Source organism: Amblyomma americanum, chromosome 1, assembly GCF_052857255.1.
Source record: "Amblyomma americanum isolate KBUSLIRL-KWMA chromosome 1, ASM5285725v1, whole genome shotgun sequence".
Classification (NCBI taxonomy): domain Eukaryota; kingdom Metazoa; phylum Arthropoda; class Arachnida; order Ixodida; family Ixodidae; genus Amblyomma; species Amblyomma americanum.
This window is the reverse complement of record NC_135497.1, coordinates 219,317,080-219,340,221: the sequence shown is the minus strand read 5'-3', so window position 1 is coordinate 219,340,221 and position 23,142 is coordinate 219,317,080. Positions and strand designations below refer to the sequence as shown.

General features: G+C 44.6%; 1 protein-coding gene across 6 annotated transcripts in view; it reads right to left on the bottom strand.

Moving 5' to 3' along the window:
• The window catches only part of LOC144114641 (procollagen galactosyltransferase 1-A-like), a 409,103-nt gene that overhangs the window by 360,882 nt on the left and 25,079 nt on the right, over positions 1-23,142 (bottom strand). Inside the window, exon 8 of one of the 6 annotated variants that reach the window (XM_077648504.1) lies at positions 13,514-21,501. The exons of 3 other annotated variants lie outside the window; for them this stretch is intronic. In XM_077648504.1, coding sequence (XP_077504630.1) covers positions 21,238-21,501 — 264 coding nt within the window. In that variant the 3' untranslated portion in view covers positions 13,514-21,237. Of the gene's footprint in view, positions 1-13,513; positions 21,502-21,527; positions 23,050-23,142 lie in introns of those variants that run through there. 2 more of the 6 variants (XM_077648509.1, XM_077648505.1) reach the window with 2 other exon arrangements.

The window sequence follows — 23,142 nt, the reverse complement described above, 5'->3', positions numbered from 1 at the left end:
CGGATCAGCTGTCACTACCTGCCCTAAGTAGACGTATTCCGGCACAATTTCTATGATCAAACCAATCAACCAATTGAAAAACATGACTACGACTGCAGAAATACAAATTTTCTCAAATTATATGTTGCCAGAAAGCGTTGTTTTGTAATCAGTACGTCATGTAATAAAATATGGCAACTGTACATCGCAATAAATTAGCAGAAAAGCAGACAAGCACCGAATTTGCCCATGGCCATAGAGGGCTTTCCCTGCATGCCGCCAAACACAGCTAACCGTGAAAAATATTTTCTTTTTTTTGCATTTAACAGACACACATTTTAGAGGGAATATGCTTGCAAAAAAATTGTGAATTATTAAAATACTACACTTAGAAGCTTCTTTTTTCGCACTGTGAAAATAGAAACGTTTCACTGGTGTAGTCTGCTATTGTGGGACGCGCCCTATGTCCGTGCATAAGTTATGTTCGTGCCGCGAGAAACTTACCCAATCCCCCGCTTTTCTTTGAGAAACTAGTTTGCGCGCACTAAGTGCCGCCTCCTGGCATGTCCTGGCGCTGCGTTTACAAATTTTGTCCAGGAAAACATGATAGGAAGCGAAACCTCCCCTACCACAAGTAAGTGACGGCCGTGTTCATGCTGACCAGAGCAAAATGCGGGTATTTGTGTGAATTGGAAGTCGTTTCTGTATGCAATGCGCAGCCACCGCCAGTCGTCGAAATGAATCAAACAAAATCCTCGGCGAGTAAGTCTAGCATAAGTTGCGCTTTTAGGGTGTCCTTAAGACTCCTATACGAGAAATGTGGAGAGTGGTCAGAGCAGCGGACTGTTGCGTTCTCAGTTCACAAAAAAAAAAAGCCTTATTCCCTTCTTTCACATTTCAATGCAAAGGTAGCACAGGTTCCCGCTGAGCAAAACCCAGCTTGCTGCATAAAGGGCTCCCAGTGATGGGGCAAACGGAATTTAGGCCTAGCATGCACCAGACACTGTGCTTGGCCAGTGCCTCCTGCATTTTTCGGTGCCCGGAAATTCGCCTTCAAAAAAAGGTAGAGGCTCTTCGCTCGCGCGCGCTTTTTTCAAATCGTTTGACCGGTAAATCACAGATGTTTTCTCCGGTGCCTGTGTTTGGCGTGACGAGCGTGTGCTTGCTGTTAATGAATGACTGGAGTGTGCAAAAATGTGTTGTTGCGTTCCTCTGAGCAAGTCGCACGAAAAAAAAAAGAGAAAACTGCAGGACTGTCTTTTCACGAAGTGCCAGCCGACATTGACTGCGAGAAAGGTGGCTCGCCATGATCCGAAGGAACGACTGGACACCGAACGATACGTCGTGCTATACTGAAGTGTGCAGCCGGCATTTCAGACAAGAAGATTTTATTGAAGGCAAGAGAAGACGGCTGAGTAAAGGTACTGTACCCTCGGTTTTCTATGCCTACCCCGGTACATGCAGCCGAAGATAATACGCGAGCGGCGCATGGAGAGCATTAACAAGAGAGCCAGGTATAAAGAGTCGATAGATGTTTCCGCAGCATCCACCTCGAACTTGCCGCCGTCTCCGATAGTTATAGACGTACAGGTGGCTGAACAGGATGCCCCCACAGACACAACGCCAACTTCTCGAAACGAGAAGCACGACAAAGGCGTGCAGATCGACAGCAATGTGTCATCGAGTTACATGACTACCGAGCGACCTAAACGGAAACTAAAAGAAAGAGCCCTCAGAAGCCAAATTCTGCGCCTGAAGCAGACTGTCGACAGGTACAAGAGAGAGCTAAAATAGCTTAAAGAGGACACCTTCGCGTCCGAACTTCCCTTTATACGACACAAAGCTGCATAGAACCATCCTGGCGCCTTATTTCTGCTCGATCAGATCCGAAATTTCAAGAAACAAAGGCCAACGTGGTCTGAAGATACGACTTGCCGCTGCGTTGTTCTGAGACAACTGTCTACAAGAGCTTATGACCATGTGCGGGGTGAAGCCATTTTGAAGCTACCCAGCAGAAAGACGCTATCATCTTACATCAGCATGCAGGACGGCGAAACAGGATTCACAAAACTAGTTGAGACTCCGATTAAGGCTGAAGCTAAAATCTTGACTGCGCCACAATCAAAGGTGTCTTCTCTTATTGTTGATGAGATGCGCATCAAAGAAAAGCTGCAGTACCACAAGCAGCAGGACTGCTTTGCTGGGCACTCTGAAGTTGGCGCGGGCGATGGTAGCCAAGATGTTTTAGCCAACTCTTTGCTTTGCTTTGCTTTGTAATGAATGGGTTGTCCACACCATACAGAATTTCAGTCGGTTACTACTTCACCAACTTCATGAGCTCGTGCTGTTCATTATAAAGAAAGCAGAAACCTACCGCTTCCGCATCGCGAGACTCGTCACCGACAACCATAAAGTGAATGTACATGCCATGAAGATACTTGCTAGGGTACTGTGAGTCGACATACAAAACTGTACAACCAAGTGACGCTGGAAGGCTTCTGTTCCTAAGTTTTGATCCCTGCCATGTGCTCAAAAGCGTACGCTACCAGTTCCTGGCGCACGACATTGGGCCAAAAGCAGAAATTGCATCGTTACCTCAAGAATGCACATGAATTGCAAAGTGAAATCTGTGCGTTATCTGAGTCGAAAGCACGTGTACCCGAACATAGAAAAATTGAATGTAGAAAGAGCCATTCAGGTACTATCTCCAGCAGTAACAGCTGCCTTACAACCCCTAAAAGAACAAGCTGGTCACACTTGCAGTACGTGTTTTGCAACGGCCGGCCCAACCATCATATTTATGAAGAACCTTTATCGCTGGTTTGTCCTTCTTGATACAAGCAACACAACGCGGCACATACGCCAGAAGTTCCCAGATGTTCGTCATAATGACGACGCCACTGACGATCGGCTGGATTGGCTCAAGGTGACAATGCCAGTGTACTTGTAGGACATAAAAAGGAGGTGTGCGCATTCACGTGAATTTTTAACAAATGAGACCTATCAGGTATTTTTGATCAGCACGTACAGTAGTGTTGCCTGTGCGAGATATCTCTTCAGAGTTGAGAGAACTTCTCATTCGTGCTTACTCGCAAGTTTAACAGCTATCCAATAGAATCACTGTTCGGAACGCTGTGGATGTGCTCGGGATGCAATGACACCTTGGATGTTTGTGCTGCCCTTTCGGGGCTTCAAAAAATGCTGAAGACAGGAACAGCTGCCTCCAATATGGTGACAAACGTCGCTCGCACTGAAAGAGCAATAATGGCTCCCGTACAGCCTTCTGAGACATTTCCTGCGCAGGCCAACCTAGATGTACAGTCGGGAACAAAAGTCTCTGGACCGCGTGCGCCGTGAACGACCCCGATAGCTCAATTATTAGCCACCTGCTTGAGGCCACACCTGTGAGGGTGAAAGCTAATATCCTGTTCTTTCATCGCCACCAGTGTGGTCTCCAGCCGACGGCCAATAATAGCGCTATCGGCTTCGTTAACGAAGCACGCGGTCCGGAGACTTTTGTCCCCGACTGTACATCTCTTAAAAGCTGCTCATGTGCTTAAAAAACTGGATACAACTGCGCTGACCTTATTCATGTCTTCACTGCAGATCTCAGCAACTGTGTATGTGGGAGGTTACATTGAGAGAGTCATCAGCGAAGAAATGAACTGCGGCGGCTGCGCAGGTATGTCCTCGAGACCAGCAACAAACCAACCGCCCTTGACATTCACACGTAGTCAGGACCAAGGTGGGCTCCTTTATCCCTCACAGTAGTTGTTGTTTGTCCAGGACATCCTCAGGGGATTTGCTGATGAAATGCTGAAAATGATCCAACTCTCCCTTAACCGTTAGCAACGTTGGTGCGTCATGCTGTTCCAGCACTCTGTACCTCGAAAACTCCTCAAGTTCCAAGACTCAGACAAAACGCACCGTCTAAAACTGATGAACTTATAGCTGCGCGCTTCTTGAGAGCTCTCCTGACAAATCATAAGTTCGGCATCACCGACAGGCAAGATGCATACCGGTATTTCTCAAACAAGCCACTCTCGAGAAAGCACCTGAGGCTATGAAGGTAAATGATTTTCTTCTGCATTTGCTTGTTCTGATCCCAATGAAAGCGTCATAAAGATGCTGTAAGCCCATTTTGTGCACGAGTTAGCCGAGCAGCAGCTGCGTCGCTGGATATTTTTGCTGGGGCGCGCCGCATGCTTCCAACGCTTTCTCGTAGCACATATATGTGCGCGCGTAGCTCAATTCGGCCCCTTGACGGGGGCTGAGCGAGCAGGAAACCAAACATTAGATATGGCAACTCTCCCACGCATGTCCTAGCATCATTTCTGCCTCATCATTGCTTTGGAAATACCAAAAAAGCCCGGCATCGCGCGCGAATACAAGCCCGGCTTCGCAACCAGACGATACGGGCAAGCGCGCGACGAGCGACGTAGATGGATGGAAGGTATAGGAGCGTCCCCTTTGAAACGGGGTAATAGCATTTGCCACCATGCGCAGCTTTCTTTTTCCCTTAATTTCGTCTAACTGTATTGTAAGATATTAAAATTCGCCATTTTCTTTAAATACCAACAAATACGTCTTCTTACACTTTTATCCTTATGTCACCTCTCTGCTTTTAAGCCACCAATCTTCCAATAGCTTTTTGCTAATTTCCACCGCAGATTTATTTACATGACTATTGTTATCTCTAAACCCTAGGTCCTCAGGAAGAGTGACTGTTCGTGCATCGACATCGGGATGGATACCATCACATTTCATTATGAGGTGTTCTATTGTTTCTACATATTTACGACACACAGCACATGTGTCATCTTCGTTAAATTTCTTTTCTTAGCTGCGCGTTCTAAGACATAGCTTCGAAGAGTAGGGCACTGCCTTTTGAGTTATCATAAAACGCTTCCTTCCTGATCTGCCTTTTCCAGTATCCATATAGTTCTACACTGTGCTTCTTTTCCATTGAATCTAATTTTAACCTTCCGCGTTTTTAATCTGTCGTTTAATGCTCTTTCTTTCTCCGTCCTTGTGTCCGGCATACTTACTCGTTAGTTTCCTAGTTCTTTTCCGCCAGTGTGATTCAACATTCTTTCTGTATAAGTATTTAAAGGGGCTGCGACACACCGCTTGAACGGATGCCGTTTACGATTCAGATGTATTCTTTATGTCACACAGATGCTGACTCAAAAAGATTTACGGGAATCGATGCACAGGAACGGGAGTTACTCAATGAAGAAATTTCAAAATACAAGCAAGCAAAATGCTGCCCTCAACTCGATTTTCGCGCAGCTTCTCATTTCCATTTCACTCTCCCAATGACGACACTCAGTGCGACCAATTAAAACAGCATATATTAGCACGTGGCGGAAGTTTGCACTACACGGTTGCCTGTTCTCTGTAACTCGTTCATGCCAAGGCTGACAGCGCCGTTTGCAAGGCTACAACAACCATGTGAACGCCCAGCTGACCCAGCGATGCTTCACCGTCACTTCGACGGCGCAGAAGGGAACACTGATCAGTGACGTTCCCTTACTTATGGATCCGAACTCCAGCGCGAGATACTGCGACGATGTGACAGCCCGCGCAGGATATCAGACGCGTTTAGCATAGCGCGTACCGCTACTGCTTACCGCCAACCATCGCACCTAGCGCGCTGGTTGGCCACGGCGAGCAAGGGGCACGTGCTGTTGACGGGAACGTGGCGCCATCTGGCGCCACCGCCCGGTGATCCTCCACAAGCTGACGATGCGCACTACCTGCTAAATGTGAAACGAACGCATCCTTCCTTGGGACCAAAACGAACGCTTATAGTGTGCAATGGCTCGATCGCATCGATTCCGCAACGCCGCTCTCAGATACATGGAGAGTAGCCATAAGTGTTGAGTGCTAGGTCATAGGATGTTTACAGAGAGGTGCAAAGTCCTTCGATGCAAAAAGTAGCCAGCGCCTCTGGTGGCTTGTTTTTGTTTTACTTGATTTACAGTGCTTTTATCTAGGGCAAACAAGTTGGTTTTGTTAATGTAATATAAAACAAAAACTTGACATAACGTAACTCAAGCTTTTAACGCAATTTACAGTATATTTACTCTTGGTCCAATCATCAAGCTCGCACCAAGTGATGTCATATCTGCTGCTAAAAACCGCCACTGTATGGTGACAGCGTCAGCGCCACGAATTTGTTTTTGCGAGCTAATTAAAATATTAAAACCACAGTATACGTGGTACGACCGATGCTAATAGCATCACTATAACTCATTCTATGCAACCAACAGGCAAAACAATGCACTGAAAATGTTTCTGGGCCCCTTTAAATACCTTACCTGCCCACCTGTCATCGTCCAATTTCCTTGGGCGTTCTTCGTATAGTATTTTACTCTGAGCTTCCTGTGCTTCGAACGATGCCCAGCCCATATCCCCCTGTGCTGCCTCGTTTGTCGTTTTCCCGTGGGCACCTAGTGCTAATCTTCCAACAGCTCTCTGATTCACTTCTAATCTCGACTGAACATCTGCCCTTAAGCATAGAACCGAATTCCCGAAAGTAAGCCCGACACCACTATTCCTTTCCAAATACCTCTCAGTACTCCATACCTTTTGGACCCCCCCAATGCCCTATGTTTCATTATCCCGGTATCTCTTCGCCCTTTTGCTATGAGAGACTGTTCGTGCTTTCCATGTACATCTGCCCTTCGTTTACCCATACCCCAAGATATCTGTATTCAGCCACTCGGGGTATTTCACGGCCTTGTATTGTAAGCTCCTGATCAGTTGTATCTTTGAAAATCATCACACCTGACTTAGTTGCATTAAAACCTAGACTGTCTCCACCGTCTCTACAGCAATTAACCAGAGTTTGCAAATCCTCCTGGCTATCTGCTAACAATACAATATCGTCCGCATACATTAAACCCAGTAGTCATTGATCAACAACCTTTCCGCCTAATCTGCACGACAGATTATAAGCTAGATTGCTTCCTTGTAGCCTTCTTTTCATACTTATCATATAAAGCATGAACAGCAGCGGTGATACAGGACAACCTTGCCTTAATCCTTTGTGTACCTCGACAGTTGTACTCTTAATTCCTTCCCATGTTATTTCAACTTTATTTTCTCGATATATTTCCTGTAGGAAATCAATTACCTCATGAGCTATACCTCCACCTTTTAATATGTTCCACAGGAGTTCCCTGTTCATGTTGTCGTATGCCCCGCTTATGTCCAGGAAGGCTAAATACAGAGATCTGTTTTCCGCCTTAGCTATTTCTATACACTGGGCAAGCACAAACAGGCTATCATCTAAGCACCTACCCCTTCTGAACCCATTCTGAAGTTCGTCCTTGTATTCTATTACTTTCTACCCATGACTGCATTTTTAATTTCATCTCCTGCATCGTCAGCCTGTATATAACTCATGCTATCCCAATCGGTCGGAAGGATTTTATGTTCGTCTTATCGCCTTTCCCTTTTTAAATAAAATTCATTTTGCTTTGTTTCCAGCTGAGCGGAATTTGCTTATTCGTTATGACTGTCTCCAATGCTTTTATCAGCATTTCCTTGCCTCTCGGACCAAGTTCATTAATTACCTTGATTGGAATTTCATCTATCCCTGCGGACATGCATTTTGGAATGTTTGCTTTCGCCTTTTTCCAGTTAAGTTTGGTCAGTTCTAAGCTGTTTTCTATTGTGCTGCCCTGTGTTGCTCCATCATTTGGGGCGGTTACCCTAGCGTCTTTCCTAAATGACTCAGCTACAACTGATCGAATGTGGTTCGCAGCGTCATCTCCCTCTAAATATTTTCCCTCGGCATCGGGAATCTGTGCCTGCTTAATGTAATTCGCTTTACCCAGCCAGCTTATATGGTTCCAGAATTTTCTTGGCCCTCCTTTAGTTGCATCGCAAACTTCAGCCAGCCAGCAATCAGAGGACTGCTTTATTTTAGCCTGGAAGAGGACCTGCACTTCCTGTTTCTTTTGTAGATAAGATTCCCGTTTTTGGCCTATTTCCTCTTCAGATAACTGCACCCTCTTTGCTTCTATGTGTGCCCTTGAAGCCAACCGTCGTTGCTAGATGGCCTCCCTAATTTCCTTATTCCACCAACTTCGTGGCTTCCCCTTTCCTCTCCAGCGGTTTACTCTTTACTTTTTTATTTTTATACTAATGAGTAGTTATAACTGATTATAATCCCACTTTTCCATGGGATGTTTCTCTATTGCTTCATCTATGCCGGCCGCTATTAGCGCTATTTGTTCATTTAATTTTGCGTACTCTTTTTGACTTCTCTGCATTTCTCTTTTGATCAGGGCTCCCAACTGTAGACTAATACGCTTATGATCACTTCCCACGTCCATGCTGTGTTCCCCTCTTCGTCCATTTCCATTATTGCAAGCTTGCTATAGATCCCCTGCGACATTAGGCAGTAGTCAATGGTCGTCTGCCTGTTACGGGATTCCCACGTTATTTCTCCCTCCCACTTAGTTTCTGTATTTACTATAACTAGGTTGTGTCGAAACACATTTCGGTGGCGCTCCCTGCAGCGACGCCTTGTACTAGCGCCGACGGTGGCGCGCTGTGTATTTTTTTCTTTCGCCGGGCTCTGAAAGATTACAGGAGGCACTGGCTCAGCTCACTTCGAGTCAAGCGCCTTCCGAAGCTTCGCATCTCAAATGAACTGCGTGCGTAGCTGCAGTACACAACCACAAAGCGCGCAAAATATAAGCAAAACCTACAACGATGAAAACGAAACTGAACCAAAAAAATCCAATCCGTAGCACAGTCAACAAGCCATTATAAGTCTGCAGTGAAGCTCCACCCACATTCAGGACCGGCGCACAGAATTCCTCCATGACAAAAATGTAGGCCGCTGTTAAAACTTCTCTTGTCACCTAGACAAAAAGCTAACCATGAGAAAAAAGTTATAAGCTCTATAATTTTGATACCTGGCTTGTTTAATAAAGTCAGATATTAAAAAGCTGATTTCGTTCACTTTTGTGACTGGCTAGCGGAGTAATACAGTGCGCCACGGACCGTGGCCCAGTGTTAACTGCTATTTTTTTAAGTTGTATCCTACTATAGACGTCAATCCGGTTTGCTGTTTTCCCAACGTGCCTCGGGCGTCCATGGTAAATGAAGTGAAAAGCCCTATGCCCATGGAAAGCCTTCTAGAACACTGTACCCATAGAGGAAGGAAAACTCGGGAGAGGCCTTCGCTATCCGAGCTGCATGCCACAAAGTGTGCCGGAAGTCACACGCTTTCGCAGAGTACTGGGAGTATTTGACCACTGGCGCAGCCAATAATAACGCTGGGCAGGCATCGTCTGCTGCAATGCCTGCTGCGCATGCGCAAGCACGCTGAGACGGCGGCAAAGCGAGGGGGAGCGAAGCAGGGGGGAGCCAGCTTCAAAATATGTGACGTAACCGCCTCTCTTCTTTTCCTTCTTCTATACCTATGCCCTATCAAAAAACTCTATGTCGCGAACCAACCGTAGGCCAGTGTCCACTGCTCTTTCTTTATTTTTAAATTGTATCCTACTACGAAGGCATTTTTTTTCTTCTGCAGTTTCTTCGCGAAAAAAAATAGAAGACAATAGATGGATGGACGGACGGACGGACGGATGGATGGGATGGACGGGGTGATCGCAGTTGCCACCATGCTCAGCTTTTTCCCCCTTTATTTTTGTTTAACTGTGTTGGAAGTTAAAATTCGCCATTTTTTTTAAGTATGTCTTCCTACACTTTCAACCTTATGTCGCCTCTGCTTTTGTGCCACCAATCTTCCAATCGCTTTTTGCTAATTTCCACCGCAGATTTATCGTTATCTCTAAACCCAGCGCCTCGGGAAGAGTGACATCGGGATGGATACCATCACATTTTAGAATGAGGTGTTCTATTCTTTCTACAGATTTACCACACACAGCACAGAACACAACAAGCGCCCTCAGACGCAGATGAGTGCTTGTTGTCACCCTTTTGTCCAGTGCTCCTGTAATGACATTTCGGCAACAACTATCCTGATCTACCGCTACATTACCATGCACTGACCAACCATGTATACATTTAGCATGAAATGCCTTCGCTCCCGTTCTCGGCAAAATAAGGGTTGCCGGCGGCAGCACGTATCAATTTGTGTTCACAGCTATTCTATCTCATCTCTCGCCAGCCGCGACGCTTGCCGGCGTGGCAGAAGCAGATATCACTGCGTGTGTTGCAAGTAACAACGATTCTGTGTCCTCATCGCGCTATGCCATCCGGCGTGCCCCAGCTTTGGGTGCTTTGGGCTAGACGAACAGACATGGGGCGTCTAGCTGTTAAAAAAGAAGGGGAGCGGCGGAAAGGAGGTGGTTCATGGCGTGCGCTCTCGCGTACGAGCGGCGTCGTGGACACTATGGTTCTGTTCGGCAGGGACGAGACCTTGACACGAGGTTCAGTTCGACTGGACCCAATAAGCTTACAGGCGTATGTGTCGTTCACTAGTGAGCGCGCAATCGCGAGCGCGTGTGTCCCAGGCTCATCCTGTGCTTCAACGAGGTAGGCGGCAGAAGGGCCTTATGTTGTGATGTAGCCTGGCATGACCCGGACGAGACTCATGTCAAGAATGCGGCAGACACATCTATAACCCTCCCTAGAGACAGTGCTATGCCAATACTGCAAATAATTTCCTGTTTACTCTAGATGATGAGAGAGACGGCAGTTCTTTTCACTCGATACATTACTGTTCACTCCTTCCCTCAACTTCCTCACATCACATCACTTCACTACCTTAAAAACCCCCAGTTTGGGGGTATTACATAAGGAGTGGGTGTTGTAGGTATAAACTTATGACAAAAATATTATCAGTTAAATACGGCAGTTATACAGTTATAAAATGTGGATGGCCAGTTAGTTGCAGTGACGTCTTGTGGAAGGCCATTTCAGTCTATGGCTGAGTGAAGAAAGAATGATGCAGCAAACATTGTAGCATGAGTACGTGGACGGGCAACTTCCAAGGGATGACTAATGTGAAGTGAAATGCGTGCCGGAGGGCTGATGTAGGGGCAGGATACGAAGTGAGCTCTAAAAAAAGAACGCTTACCTCCTCCTTGCATATATTTAGCGCAGGGCCATCGAATATAAGGCTCTATTATAGGCGATGCAGATATGCGCCTCGAGGTATTCAAATCAAAAACGAAGTGTTGGAAGAAGTTGATGTAACGGTAGATTCATAATCCCTGAAAGGAGTACAGTAAATAACCTCTGAAAAGAACCAGGTCATGTTTCTCGTCTTTTGTTTACAGCCAGTAATGAAAGCTCCGATACGTGAAAACGTTGTCTACTCTCCGTACCGGGGGTGCCATGTGCCAAGAGTTTCCATCTACGCTGCCATAAGAGATGCGTTCAGCAACCTCGGCCAGCATGTTATCATGGTCAGTGCTTTCTTCAAGTAATTTTATCGTCTTTACCGTCGTTTGGTCATTGTTAACTGTATTGGCTTCTTTGATTAACACAAAAACAAATGACGTGGTACTCTTCCAAGGGATGACTAATGCGAAGTGAAATGCGTGCCGGAGGGCTGATGTAGGGGCAGGATACGAAGTGAGCTCTAAAAAAAACTACGAAACAAGCACACACAGCAATTCGACAACAAGCAAGATTTGTTACTTGACTTAGCTTTTAAGCATGATATGCTGACATTGTATGAATAACATGAATGAATGAATCTTGTGGCTCGATTCTGTAGCGACTCTATTGAAGTTATCAGATAGATTTGGTTAGGGCTCCAGATGGGGGACGCATGTTCGAGTTTTGTGCAAACCAGGGATTTCGAATGGACTGGAATATGCATCAATACCAAACATGCTGCTGCCTAATCATAAAAGATTCATGAGTGGCAATACAAGTGCTAGTCAAAGTAATACCTATTTCCAGTACCGTTACAAGCACTTTTGTCTATGCTCTCCCTAAAGGACTTGCAAATTAGGCCTTGCATCCCCCAAGATGGAGTAAATTTGTAATAACTAAGGGACAAATTACTTATCAGAGTTCACCAAAGGGCAGCCATGTGCCTACAAAAGAAAGCTATTAAGCTTTCAAAGAAGTCCGCAGTTGAAGAAAAATTCGTCCTGGTCCAGGGTTCAAATCATCCGGCGTGGCCACTCTACCAACTGAGCTAACTACAACCTTTTTCCGTAAAGTTCCCAGACTGATTAAATTTTTTTTAAATGTGTTTAACATTGAAATCATTTGTGCAGCACCCCTTCGAAATATGCAGTCTATATACAGTTGGAAAATGCTTATTTTGGCAGGGCTGGCAGCTCCTTTGTCGTGGGGTCTTGAATGGCTTCCACACTCCCCATCCAGCGACCTTTTAGGGCTCCCTTCACACGAAGAAACGAAAAAATCGCATGAGGAGAGGTCAAGCAAGTATGGCGGATGGGGAAGTACAGTAATGCTGTGCTTGGTGAGAAATTTTGTCACGCTGAGAACAATGTACGACCTTGTGTTATCATGGAGAAGGCTCCATTGTCTAGATGCTCATAAGTCAGGGCGATGGCGTCGCAGTGCATCCCGCATGTGTTGGAGCACGCGGATATAAAACTACCGAGTCACTGTCTGCCCTTGTGGGACAAACTCGTGGTGTATGACACCTCTGGCAGCGAAAAAAACTATCAGCATTGTCTTTCTTTTGGTCTTCCATCACCGCACCTTTCTCGACGCCGGAGAGCTTGTGGACTGCCATTCGGCGCTCTGCATCTTTGCTTGAGGATCATATTGAAAACACCATGTTTCATCTTCAGCAGTGACGCTGTCGAAGAATGCAGCATCCTTCTCTGCCTCAGAGAACAAATCAGTGCTCACTGATGCACGCGTGTCCTGGTCCTGTGTGAGGGAGTGCGGCACAAGTCTGGCATTCAGCTTTCGTTCCCCCAAGTTCTCATGCAAAACTTGGTGACATGTTGTCTTACTAATGTCGAGAGCATCTGATAGCATGCAGACTATAATGGTGCGGTCTTCCTGCACGATTTACCTAATCCGAGCCACGTTGTTTTCATTCCGTGAGGTTGAAGGGCGCCCCTGCCTTGTGTAGTCTTCCGTCGACGTTCACCCCGAAACAAAACCTCTTGTGCCACTTAAAAACTCGCACCCGCAATAATGTCTTGTTGCTGTAAGCATCATGAAGAAGCTCATACGTCTGTGCATGCGGCTGTCTTGCCAAGCTTCACACAGAATTTTATGTACTAATCAACTAATCAACTCAAAGCGAGAACGGTTTAGTCTAATGGGTTTGCAATAAGGCATGGAAAGAGCAGTCCATATTGCTCTTGCTCATGAATTTTTATGAACACTGTAGTGACAAGTGTATAATGCTAGATAATGGGTTTGCATAGACCTTGTTGGTACATGTGTACAGCCATACTATAGCTCTTATTCACTACTTTGTTCATGAGTCGTCTAATGTATTTTTTAGCTGCGCATTCCAGACCCCTTGGCGTTAAAGTCGCCAAAGGACCCGCTAAGCATATTCTTTTTTTACATAAAATAAAGCACAGAAAAGCAGGCATAACAATTAAAAAACTGTTATATTTGCAATTGTGAGAATGAAATTTTACGAGCGTCATATGTCACCTAACAACAGGTTCTACTAAACAGTCCAAGTAGCACATCCAGTTCAGTACAGGTTTTTTTTTGTCTTAACCTGACCTTGATCATGTCAAGAGCAAGGCTTCGTGGATAAGTCATTGCAAACAGTAACAAGAGCCCCAGCCCCTATTAAACAATAACCATAAACCAACACTCATAACACTGCATAAACCAACACTCAAAAATCAACAAGCAGGGATTTAACTACAGCAAAGAGTGAATGAACTCTACTATTGCTTTTAGACAATGCTTCCAGGCAAGCATGCAGAAATGCAGCCAATCTTTATATTAGTTCCTCTTATCATGACAGTGATCTAGGTAAGAAAGCTGTACTTCCATGCATCCATAGGTTTCAGTCTCATGCGCACACCCATGGTACAGGCATACAGCAGTACTGTTTAAATGTAGCATATCCCTCACAAGATATCTCACTCGCTCTTTCGATAGAAAACACATGCCAATGACACATCTTTGGATCATTCCCACGCGTCTTTCTCAAGAATGGTGGAAGAAATAGAAGTGATTAGACGACAATGCACGGCATGGCCGATTAGCGTGTGCTTATGCACTATACTATTATGTGTTAAAATGTGCACCACCTACACTACAGGCCAGTCATTCCACTCCTTTTGCTGCCAGGGCTTCTATGGGCACACCTGCCACGGGTGTTTGAATTCGATACATATACATATTGCACACCTACCTGCTTGAAAAAACTCTTCTCATTTAAATGGACATCTCTTTTGGAACGAACTATGTTTCTGCACTATCCCCCGGTACCAACAAACATATCTGCTCACACTGATCATGTGACCCCACCCTGCACTCATAATGTCGTCTGGCTCGGCTCAACTCTCCTAGCAGGAACAGGGTGAGTGAAAGCAGGATGGAAGCTGGGAGAGGAGGGCGAGGTTTTGTAGCCTTTGCAGAGATGGCGTTCTTGTCACACTCACGTGCACCAGTGAGCGGCAAGAGGATGCGTGGGTGTAGGAGCGGAGCGCAGCTCCTAAATCAGTTCTTTTTCCTCAAGGCATGGACAAGAATAGGACCCACAACTCTGCTGTGGAGCATAGGGAAAGTGCGCACTGTATACATTAATGGCGTATTCCAAAGCAAGTTTTCTTGCTCCATGAAACCGAAGAGAGTGTTTCTTGGGCAATTTGGGTTCAGATCTTGAGTTCCGATTAGACGACGACAGAAATTGTTCCTAAGCTCCCTACACATCTTGCTTCTTCACGAATTCAAAGAGCTGCTACAGATCGCGATCAGAATACGCTATAAGCCATGCAAAAGTGGCAAAAGAAAATCTAAACACACATATGCACACATGTGCAGTCCAGCTTTTGCTACGTTTAGCACATTAGACAACACAGAGTAAACATTGTCAATTTTTTTACAGCGACAGCTGTAAGCGCTGACCACATGAGGGGTTACTTTGTGGCGATATGCCATGCGATGGCTTTGTGCGATGAGCTGAGGGATGTCGAACCACTGTCACTCATCGCATTGCTCAAGTTCTGGGTTTGGAGAAAATTTCATCCATCACCCAAAAGTGGCATGAGAAATTAGCCAACAGCAGAAGGCGTTCCAGGTACGTCTTTTCCGACCGAGATATTCTGCAAGCGAAGCTCGTTTTTCTAGCGCAGTTTCAGCAAAGTTTTCAAAGCTCGCTTCGTGATCACCCATGCATCTAAACAGTTAAGTGAGAACCTCGTAAGAGCTCTGGACAGCAAAGGTTGTTGGGCAGGAGGGTACGTTTCTCACTCATTACAAGTCTCAGCACCTCAGAAATATAGTTAGAAGCCATTGTGCAGTGTACCTTGGGTCCACATATTTTCTTAAAAATGCAATGCACTACTAACAAAGAAGGATTTTCATCATCCCTTTTTTGTGCCTCATGCTCTTTAAAGTCTCAAAAACGGGATGCTAGTGCACTTCGACTCATCTGACAATATGAGGCGGCTAAACATGAGGCGGCAACTTAGCAACACTGCTGAAATGCGCTGCTCTACAGCCAAGTTTTGTCACTTCGTGTGGGTATACTAGTGCCAACGGTAGACGACGGCTGTCACCATCGTATGTCGTGTTGTGAGGAACATCACTTCATGCTGCTGCCAATTTAAGGGCACGCCGAGTGGCCTGAACACAGTGACGTCACGCAGACACTACCAAAGAAGACAAATAATAATGAATAAACAATATATGCATCAGCACAAACAGGTGTCACTGAATATCACATTACACAGTAGCAACCGTCCTGTGAGCTTTTTATCTTTGCTCATATTCCACTCAATAATTTATTTATTCACAAACAATGCAGGTTCTTCTCGGGCCCTTGCAGGAATGGATACAAGGAAAAAAAATGAAAATAGCGGATCAAACAAGGAAAATGAGTCTAGGCACAAATAAATACAAAATAACAATTCACCATCACAGGGGCATCACGGTGGTAATAATGTGAATTCAAAGCAATTAACATGTTTTAAGAAGGATTGGACTGAGCCACAGTTAACAAAAGTAGATGGCAGTTATTCCAGTAGGATAGAACTGAAGGGAACAAGGAATATTTGTGAACATTAATATGGCTTATGGGTTGACGAAGTGCTTTCACATTGTTAGTTCTCGAGGAGTGGTGGAATGGCTCCTGAAAGTATGCTTCTTTTGTAAAGTTGAAGTGCCCATGATAAAGTAGGCACAAAAACTTGTTTTATGTTGCTCTACACTGAGCTAGGCTGTGAAAATAATTAAACTCAAGGCCACATTACTGATAATTTAATTGTTGATGCTAGCATTGTGGGTGCACTTCTACATTAGGCTATAGCTTTGGAGTTTGTAAGAAATATGGCTGATGTAACGACATTTATTGAAGGCACTCTAATGAGCACAGTGTAACATCACATATTAAATGAGGTACAAGAGCACTAGATATGCCTACAAAGCTGCCAAGCCATGCTTTACTCCAGATGTCACATGTCCCACGTTATGGTACAAATTGAAGGGTCTGATAATTCACCTCTTAAATTAATTTTTTTGTCTCAGTGCATGCGGTATACATGGTATACCGCATGCACTGAGACTAAAAAATTTGTTAGCCTTTTATCTTTCAGGTAATACGAATTACAGCGACAGATGGGGTGGTGCCAAATGCTGATGCCAGTCAGAGTGTCTAGTAACTCTGCAGGAGGTGTGGGATGTCGAGTTTATGCAACTAAACCTACATTAGCACCACGGGTAAGCTCTAGTGAATGCTTTTTACTCAGTCTCTTGGAGCAGAAAATGCAGTATAACCATTCAACAGTAAATTCCGAAATTAGGATAACTCAGGACTGCCGGCGTGGTTCCAGCAATGACAATGCAAGTCTATAACATAGGAAGCTAATTAACTCGAATGTAGAAGCTGGGTTCACACCAATTAATTCGGAGAGACTTCCGACGAGGAGCCATGTCGAGGTATAACCGCCACATTCAATGATCGTCTATGCAGCCCACTTCAAGCCTTAATGGCATGGTGCAGCCTTGCCTCGCCTTCAGCCCTGCGTGCAACAGCTGGCAAAGCGATGATTGCAGACCACTGCCACCGAAAAATAGCCCCGCCGCATAGTTTGGGTTGCTCTTTCTTAAGGTTTAGGGTAGCTCGGGCCAGTCCACTGTGATGGCGGCTATCAGCCACACATAGGCCATTTAGCTAAAAGCATGTACGTGCCTCTTTGAATGCCAATTTGCATGTCGCTGGTCTTTTTTTTTTCGCATTGTAAATGATTCTCACACCAACGTCTTTTTCTCACTTCCAAAGTCTGCATGGTTCTTCCGTTCTTCCAGTGCACCGAAACTGCGCGCTCTCCACACGTTCATAATTTGTGCGGTGGAGCCCCCCACCACATGCGACGACGTCCCTTGTGAAGAGGCTCACTGCGACAGCACTGCACGGCCATCGTCCAGGCGTTCACCATATAAATTTACTACAGGGTACTAGCTCCAGATAAGATCAACCAAAGGGTGGCTCGTCGACTTCTTAAATTTATTTGGTAGACCGAAGTGTTCTGCCATTGGTTTTGGCCCAAATTTTTTTTTCAAAGCAGGGAAACTTTTTAATACGAAGCAGTGAAGTGTCACGCTTTTGCGCTCTGCTATTTTGGCCAAGCTTGGTTACGAATAAATTAAAATACAGTAACAATAGGCACCTGAAAATTTGTAGTGAAACTATGGATGCTTTAGTAAATGCCTTGTTATTTTCATCTGTTTCAATTAAGAGCTCAGTCTTTTTACTAAATTTGTCAGACTTGACCAAAGTAACATTTTTTGTCTACATTGAAGGTCTGTATCTCTAGAAAAGTGCGTGCCAGAGCTGCCATAAATATACATTGTGTTCTACAAGGATATCTATCGAAGTAAAGAAGGTCATGTTTATAAAGTTTATGGATGATGAGATATGGCCGCACAAATTTCGAAAAAAACAGAACAATAAATACTTCCGATGACAATTTTAAAAATACATTTTTGATATTTTTTTTTAAATTTTATCCATGCATTCTTCCGAGTACCAACGTTCAGAACTGTCAAAACGTGTTGCATAATGTAGACACTGTAGCAGTCTCATCCCTCCAATGAGACCCTTGCACAAGGCCCGGCACACGTTACACTAAGGAGACTGCTTGTGTGCAACTACTGTAGAATGCAGGCTATACTGGGACAAAATGTATGATGAGGCATTAAAAACAAAAATTTTAAAAATGCTCATCCATGCCATTGCTATACTGGGACATATGTTAGAAAGGGCTTATAGAAAGAAAGAAAAATAAAAGTGCCCTGCACGTGCCATACTGGGACAGTAAATAGGTAGCTAAATGAGCAAAATGTTCCAAACTATTCTCAATCTAGATGCAGTAACCTGTGCCTGAAATAAAGCCACTAAAAGCACTTCATCTGTATGCAGGACGCCATGAAAGACAGAGGACAACACACTTTCAAGGCCAGCCTGTTAGGTTCTCGTGCTTTGGATATATGGGTGACACAAAACACCGACCTGCTCAAAACACTCACTCAAAGCTATGCTTCCCCTCCATGAGGCACATGTGAACACCGGAGTAAGTGTAAAATGTGACTATGGAGTTTTAGGTGTCTTCCTTATCTGCGACGGAAGTGAACATCTACAAATGAGAGATGAAAAGGGATAGTCTACATGTTCAATGTTGTCTTCGCTGCAACGAGGACTGTGAGCATTTAAACGTAGGTACTCTGATATTTCATTTTTTAAAAGACAAGGCGGCTGCCGAGAAAGGATGAAAACAAGCCTTGCAGGAACACGTTCGCATGACGTAGCCAGCCTTGAAGTCCCGAGGGAAGCGTACTCCCTGGTCGTTGGGTCAGTATAGCTTCCAGTGCCTTATTTCCCATCAAAAGAAATGTAGCAGTGGGCATAGAAACAGCCCTGAAGGGAGGTTTGCTGCAGTCAGAGCGCAGCACATCCTTTGGTGCCATCGTGGCACACAGGGGTAGCGTCTGAGCGCACTAAAAGAAAGGGCTGGAATTAAGAGTCAAGGACTCCTCGCCATCATAAGCATCGCTGTAAGAGGTCAATGCTGCGTCATCTATACATCCAAAGCATAAGAACCCCCAAGCTCTGTCTTGCACTGTGGCCTGCATTCAAGACGCGCTTTTAGTAGCTTTATTTTAGGCACTGTTTCAGATTATTGCGTCTAGATTGGGTACTGTTTGGAATATTTTGCTCATTTAGCCACCTATTTACTGTCCTAGTATTTCCCGCATTCTACAGTATCGCACACAAGGAGTCTCGGAGTAACATGGTGTGCCAAACTTTGCGCAAGGGTCTGATTGGAGGGCTGGAACTGTCACAGTGTCAACATTAGGCAACACGTTTTAGACAATTCTGAATGTTAGTACTCAGAAGAATGCATGGATAAAATTTTAAAAATATTAAATGTTTGTTGTTCTATGTTTTTTCGAAATTCATGCGACCATATCTCATCATCCATAAACTTTATAAACATGACGTTCTTTACTTTGATAGGCATGCTCGTGTAGAACACAATGTATAATTATGGCAGCGCTGGCACACTCCTTTCTTGACAACCCTTTCTTGTCTACTTTCAAAGTAGACAAAAAAACGTTCCTTGGGACAAGTTTGACAAATTTTAGTAAAGAGACTGAGCTCTCAAACAGGCAAAAATAATAATAAGCTGACCAAAATATCCATAGTTTCACTCTAAGAATCTTTGCGTATCTATTGTTATTACATTTCCATTTATCCATAACCAAAGTTGGCCAAAACAGTAGAGCATGTAAGCGTAACACTCCACCTCTTCATGATAAAAAATTTTTGGTGCTTTGAAAAAAATTTTGAGGACAGACCAATAGCAGAACTTTTTATTCTAGTCATCAGGCAATGACTTATAAAAATGTCAAGTAAATTTAAGTGGTTGACCAGCCCAACCCTTTGGTTGATCTTATCTGGAGCCACCCTGTAATATGAACGGCTTGGTTTCGGTACTTTTCTGGGGCCATGGTATATCCGATTTTTGGGATAAATAAAACACATTTTTGATCCCTTAAAGCTTGAATTAATGAGCTTTTACCGTATCTACCCACGAAAAATGAATCATTCCACACATAAAGTATAATTACATGTGCCAAATGCACAGCTATTACTTGCCATCTTACTAAATAACTTGTGTAAGCCTCAAACTTTAAAATAACGTTTTGCTCCCATTTTGTAATTTATGTTGTTTTCTCTACCTGCTGCATCTTGTTGTCTGCTCCAAGTTACTTTATGTAGCTGCAGCTATATGGTCGTGCAACAATTTTTGAAATGTATAGACCATCAATCTTGAATGCAGGGCTCAGGCAAGCAAAAAAGCTCAATTGTAAGCTTCTTGCCTGTGCCCCTAGCATCTGGATGATGTAAAACAAATGCATTCATTCATTTGTTTGCTTGTTTATTATTCTTTCATTCATTCATTCATTCATTCACTTTATTTTGTTTTCTATTCTGCCTGCTCCTGCAGGCTCCAAGCAGCTCCAAATTGTTCATAATCACCTTTTCTTCATGTGGTGCACCCTATAATTTTGCTACAGGAGCAAACTTTTGTGCATTTGGCTGCAGTTATAATCCCTGCAACTGCACTTAATATTTTTATGGAGGGCATGCTACTGGACATACTCTGAGCAATCCCAAGCTCAATGACAGGCTGCAGGTGTCAACTTGTACCTTTATCAGCACCATGACATGTGGTGTTCAACATCTTGAAGCTGCACCTAGGGCAAGAGAGATCAATCCTGGCCACATAGGGTTCCTCAACGTGCAATGGCATTACTGCTCCTTGACAGAGAACAGTGACTGTAGACTGCCATCAGGTAACAAGAATGGCACTGAACAAAGAACAAAAGCACACAGTTGAGATGCAGATTCAAAACTATTTTTCATGGCAACTCTGGTCGCAATTACAATTTAAAAAACAATTTCTAGTCAACGTAATTTAAAGAAATGCCATCAAGTGTGAACCCTCCCTAGGAGGCATCAAATACAGCCACAAAAACATCGGCCCCAATACGGATGTCTAACATTTAAAAAATGTTTGCACTGCTAGCTACAATGGTATCAGGAACAACAGTAACTGACCCCTTCCTTCAAGTTCCGAACCTTGGCACACTGCGTGCAGGAGCCACAGTTTGGAACTTTGAGGGCGGGTCAGTTACTTTTGTCCCCGATAGTACATACACATGAGGCATAGGTGCAGCAGACCTTTGAGGTAACAAAGAAACAGTAACTGATACAGCTGAAAAATATGAGGACAACATAAATGCCAAGAGAAGCTCTTGATAGGAGCATGCATAGCACTGGTCTGGGATCTTTTTATGGCAAGCCAAAGGCCACAGCAATCTGGCAGGAATCTGCACATTGTGTTAAGAAAAGTGCAAGACGTGCTTGTTAGGCATGGACGAAGCAGCATGCAATGCAAACATAAATGCCATAAAGTGTATATACTGTGCACAGCTTCCAAATAATAAGCGTTTACAATGTCCATATAAAAAGCTAGCAAAGCAGCTGAAACAAGAGATAACATACAATAAATACATGATGACAACAGCGGAAAAATGAGCATGGCATGCCGTGCTTTTTGTGAAACGTGCATGTGAAAGCTGCCAAGCAGCAGAGTTTTTTGCAATGCAAAGAATATTGTGGTCTTTTTGCAGCTCGCAGCATGTCGCGGAACGAGCAGACCAATGATAGGCAATTGTTTCAGTCATTCGGGCAGCATCAGTGCCACTATTTCACTATTACTGAAGTACCTTCTAACAGTGGCAGTGGAATTGCGCGTGCTTCTTCAAGGGACTACGCAATGAATAAAAAGTCACTTGTAAATGTTTTCAATACTTAGAAATGATGCTAAGAAGCATTCACACCAAGTATGAGTCTTCGGAACTGAGCCGGCAATTTATTATTAATTTTTAAAAACCGTGTTTTTTTTAAATTTGCGGGCCGATTGGTGTGCTTGTAGTGGCCGATTTTGAAACTAAAATCGTGAAAAGAGACGTCACTCTACCCATGACGTCACCAGGCCACCACACACTGTCATTCGCTGGAGCCACGGCAGCCACGACGTCACGGGCACACTTCCGGTAGCCGTGAAAATCGTCTGCTCGTGCCACCGCGCGACCCTCTCGGGCAAGCGCAAGTCAGGGCATTGCCTTCATGCATATGGTTTCAATTTTCCTCTGCCGCCTCCTTCTGTTGGGAGTTCCGGAGCCACTCGCAGTGGCTCGCCGAGTCGCTACTGTCGTCGCTGGCGTTCAGCCGGTACGGCGTGAACGCATAGGGCTCGATGCCCATCGCGGCCGTAAGAGCGAGCAGTCGCGCCTCAAGGTCCGGGTCCATTACTGCTAACTACAACAGACGACAAGCAAAGAAACCCGACGCGCGCCGCAATCACGCCGCCGACGCTGCTGCTGGTGTGCAAGGAGCGACAACCGGAAGTCGCAAAGCAAACGTCATCTGATGACGTATTCAAAGGCGGGGCCCAGTCCCAGAGCTGTTTTCTTTATTTTTGTCTGGTGCCCCGCGTGTACGAGGTGAGGGGGGGAGAGGAGGGGCATAATTTTTAATCGTCTATATCTTCGTTGTTATTGATGCTAGCTTAAAAATTCTTGCGTTGGGGTGACGAGTGATAAAATGCCTATCTCTCGTCTGCTTTACGTAATCTCAATTAATTTATTGCATAGTCCCTTTCAGGGGAATGAACAGAACCACAGTGTGGATAGGGCTGTCAGGTAACTGCTATGGCAATGTTTATCCATGAACTCCTCACCACAGGCATGACTGTACCTTTCACACAGCATTTTGTGCCGCACAGAGTCCATGCCTTCAGTGTCTATGCCTTCAGAATTGCACGTCATCAATCCAGAATTTTGTACTTGGCATTGAAAAGATGGCATTTCCAGCTTCAGTTAAGGGAAAGTAAAAGTTAAACACTTATAAGACAACAATGGCCTCAAAGAGATGGCAAAATAAACATTACTTTCTACACAGCACCT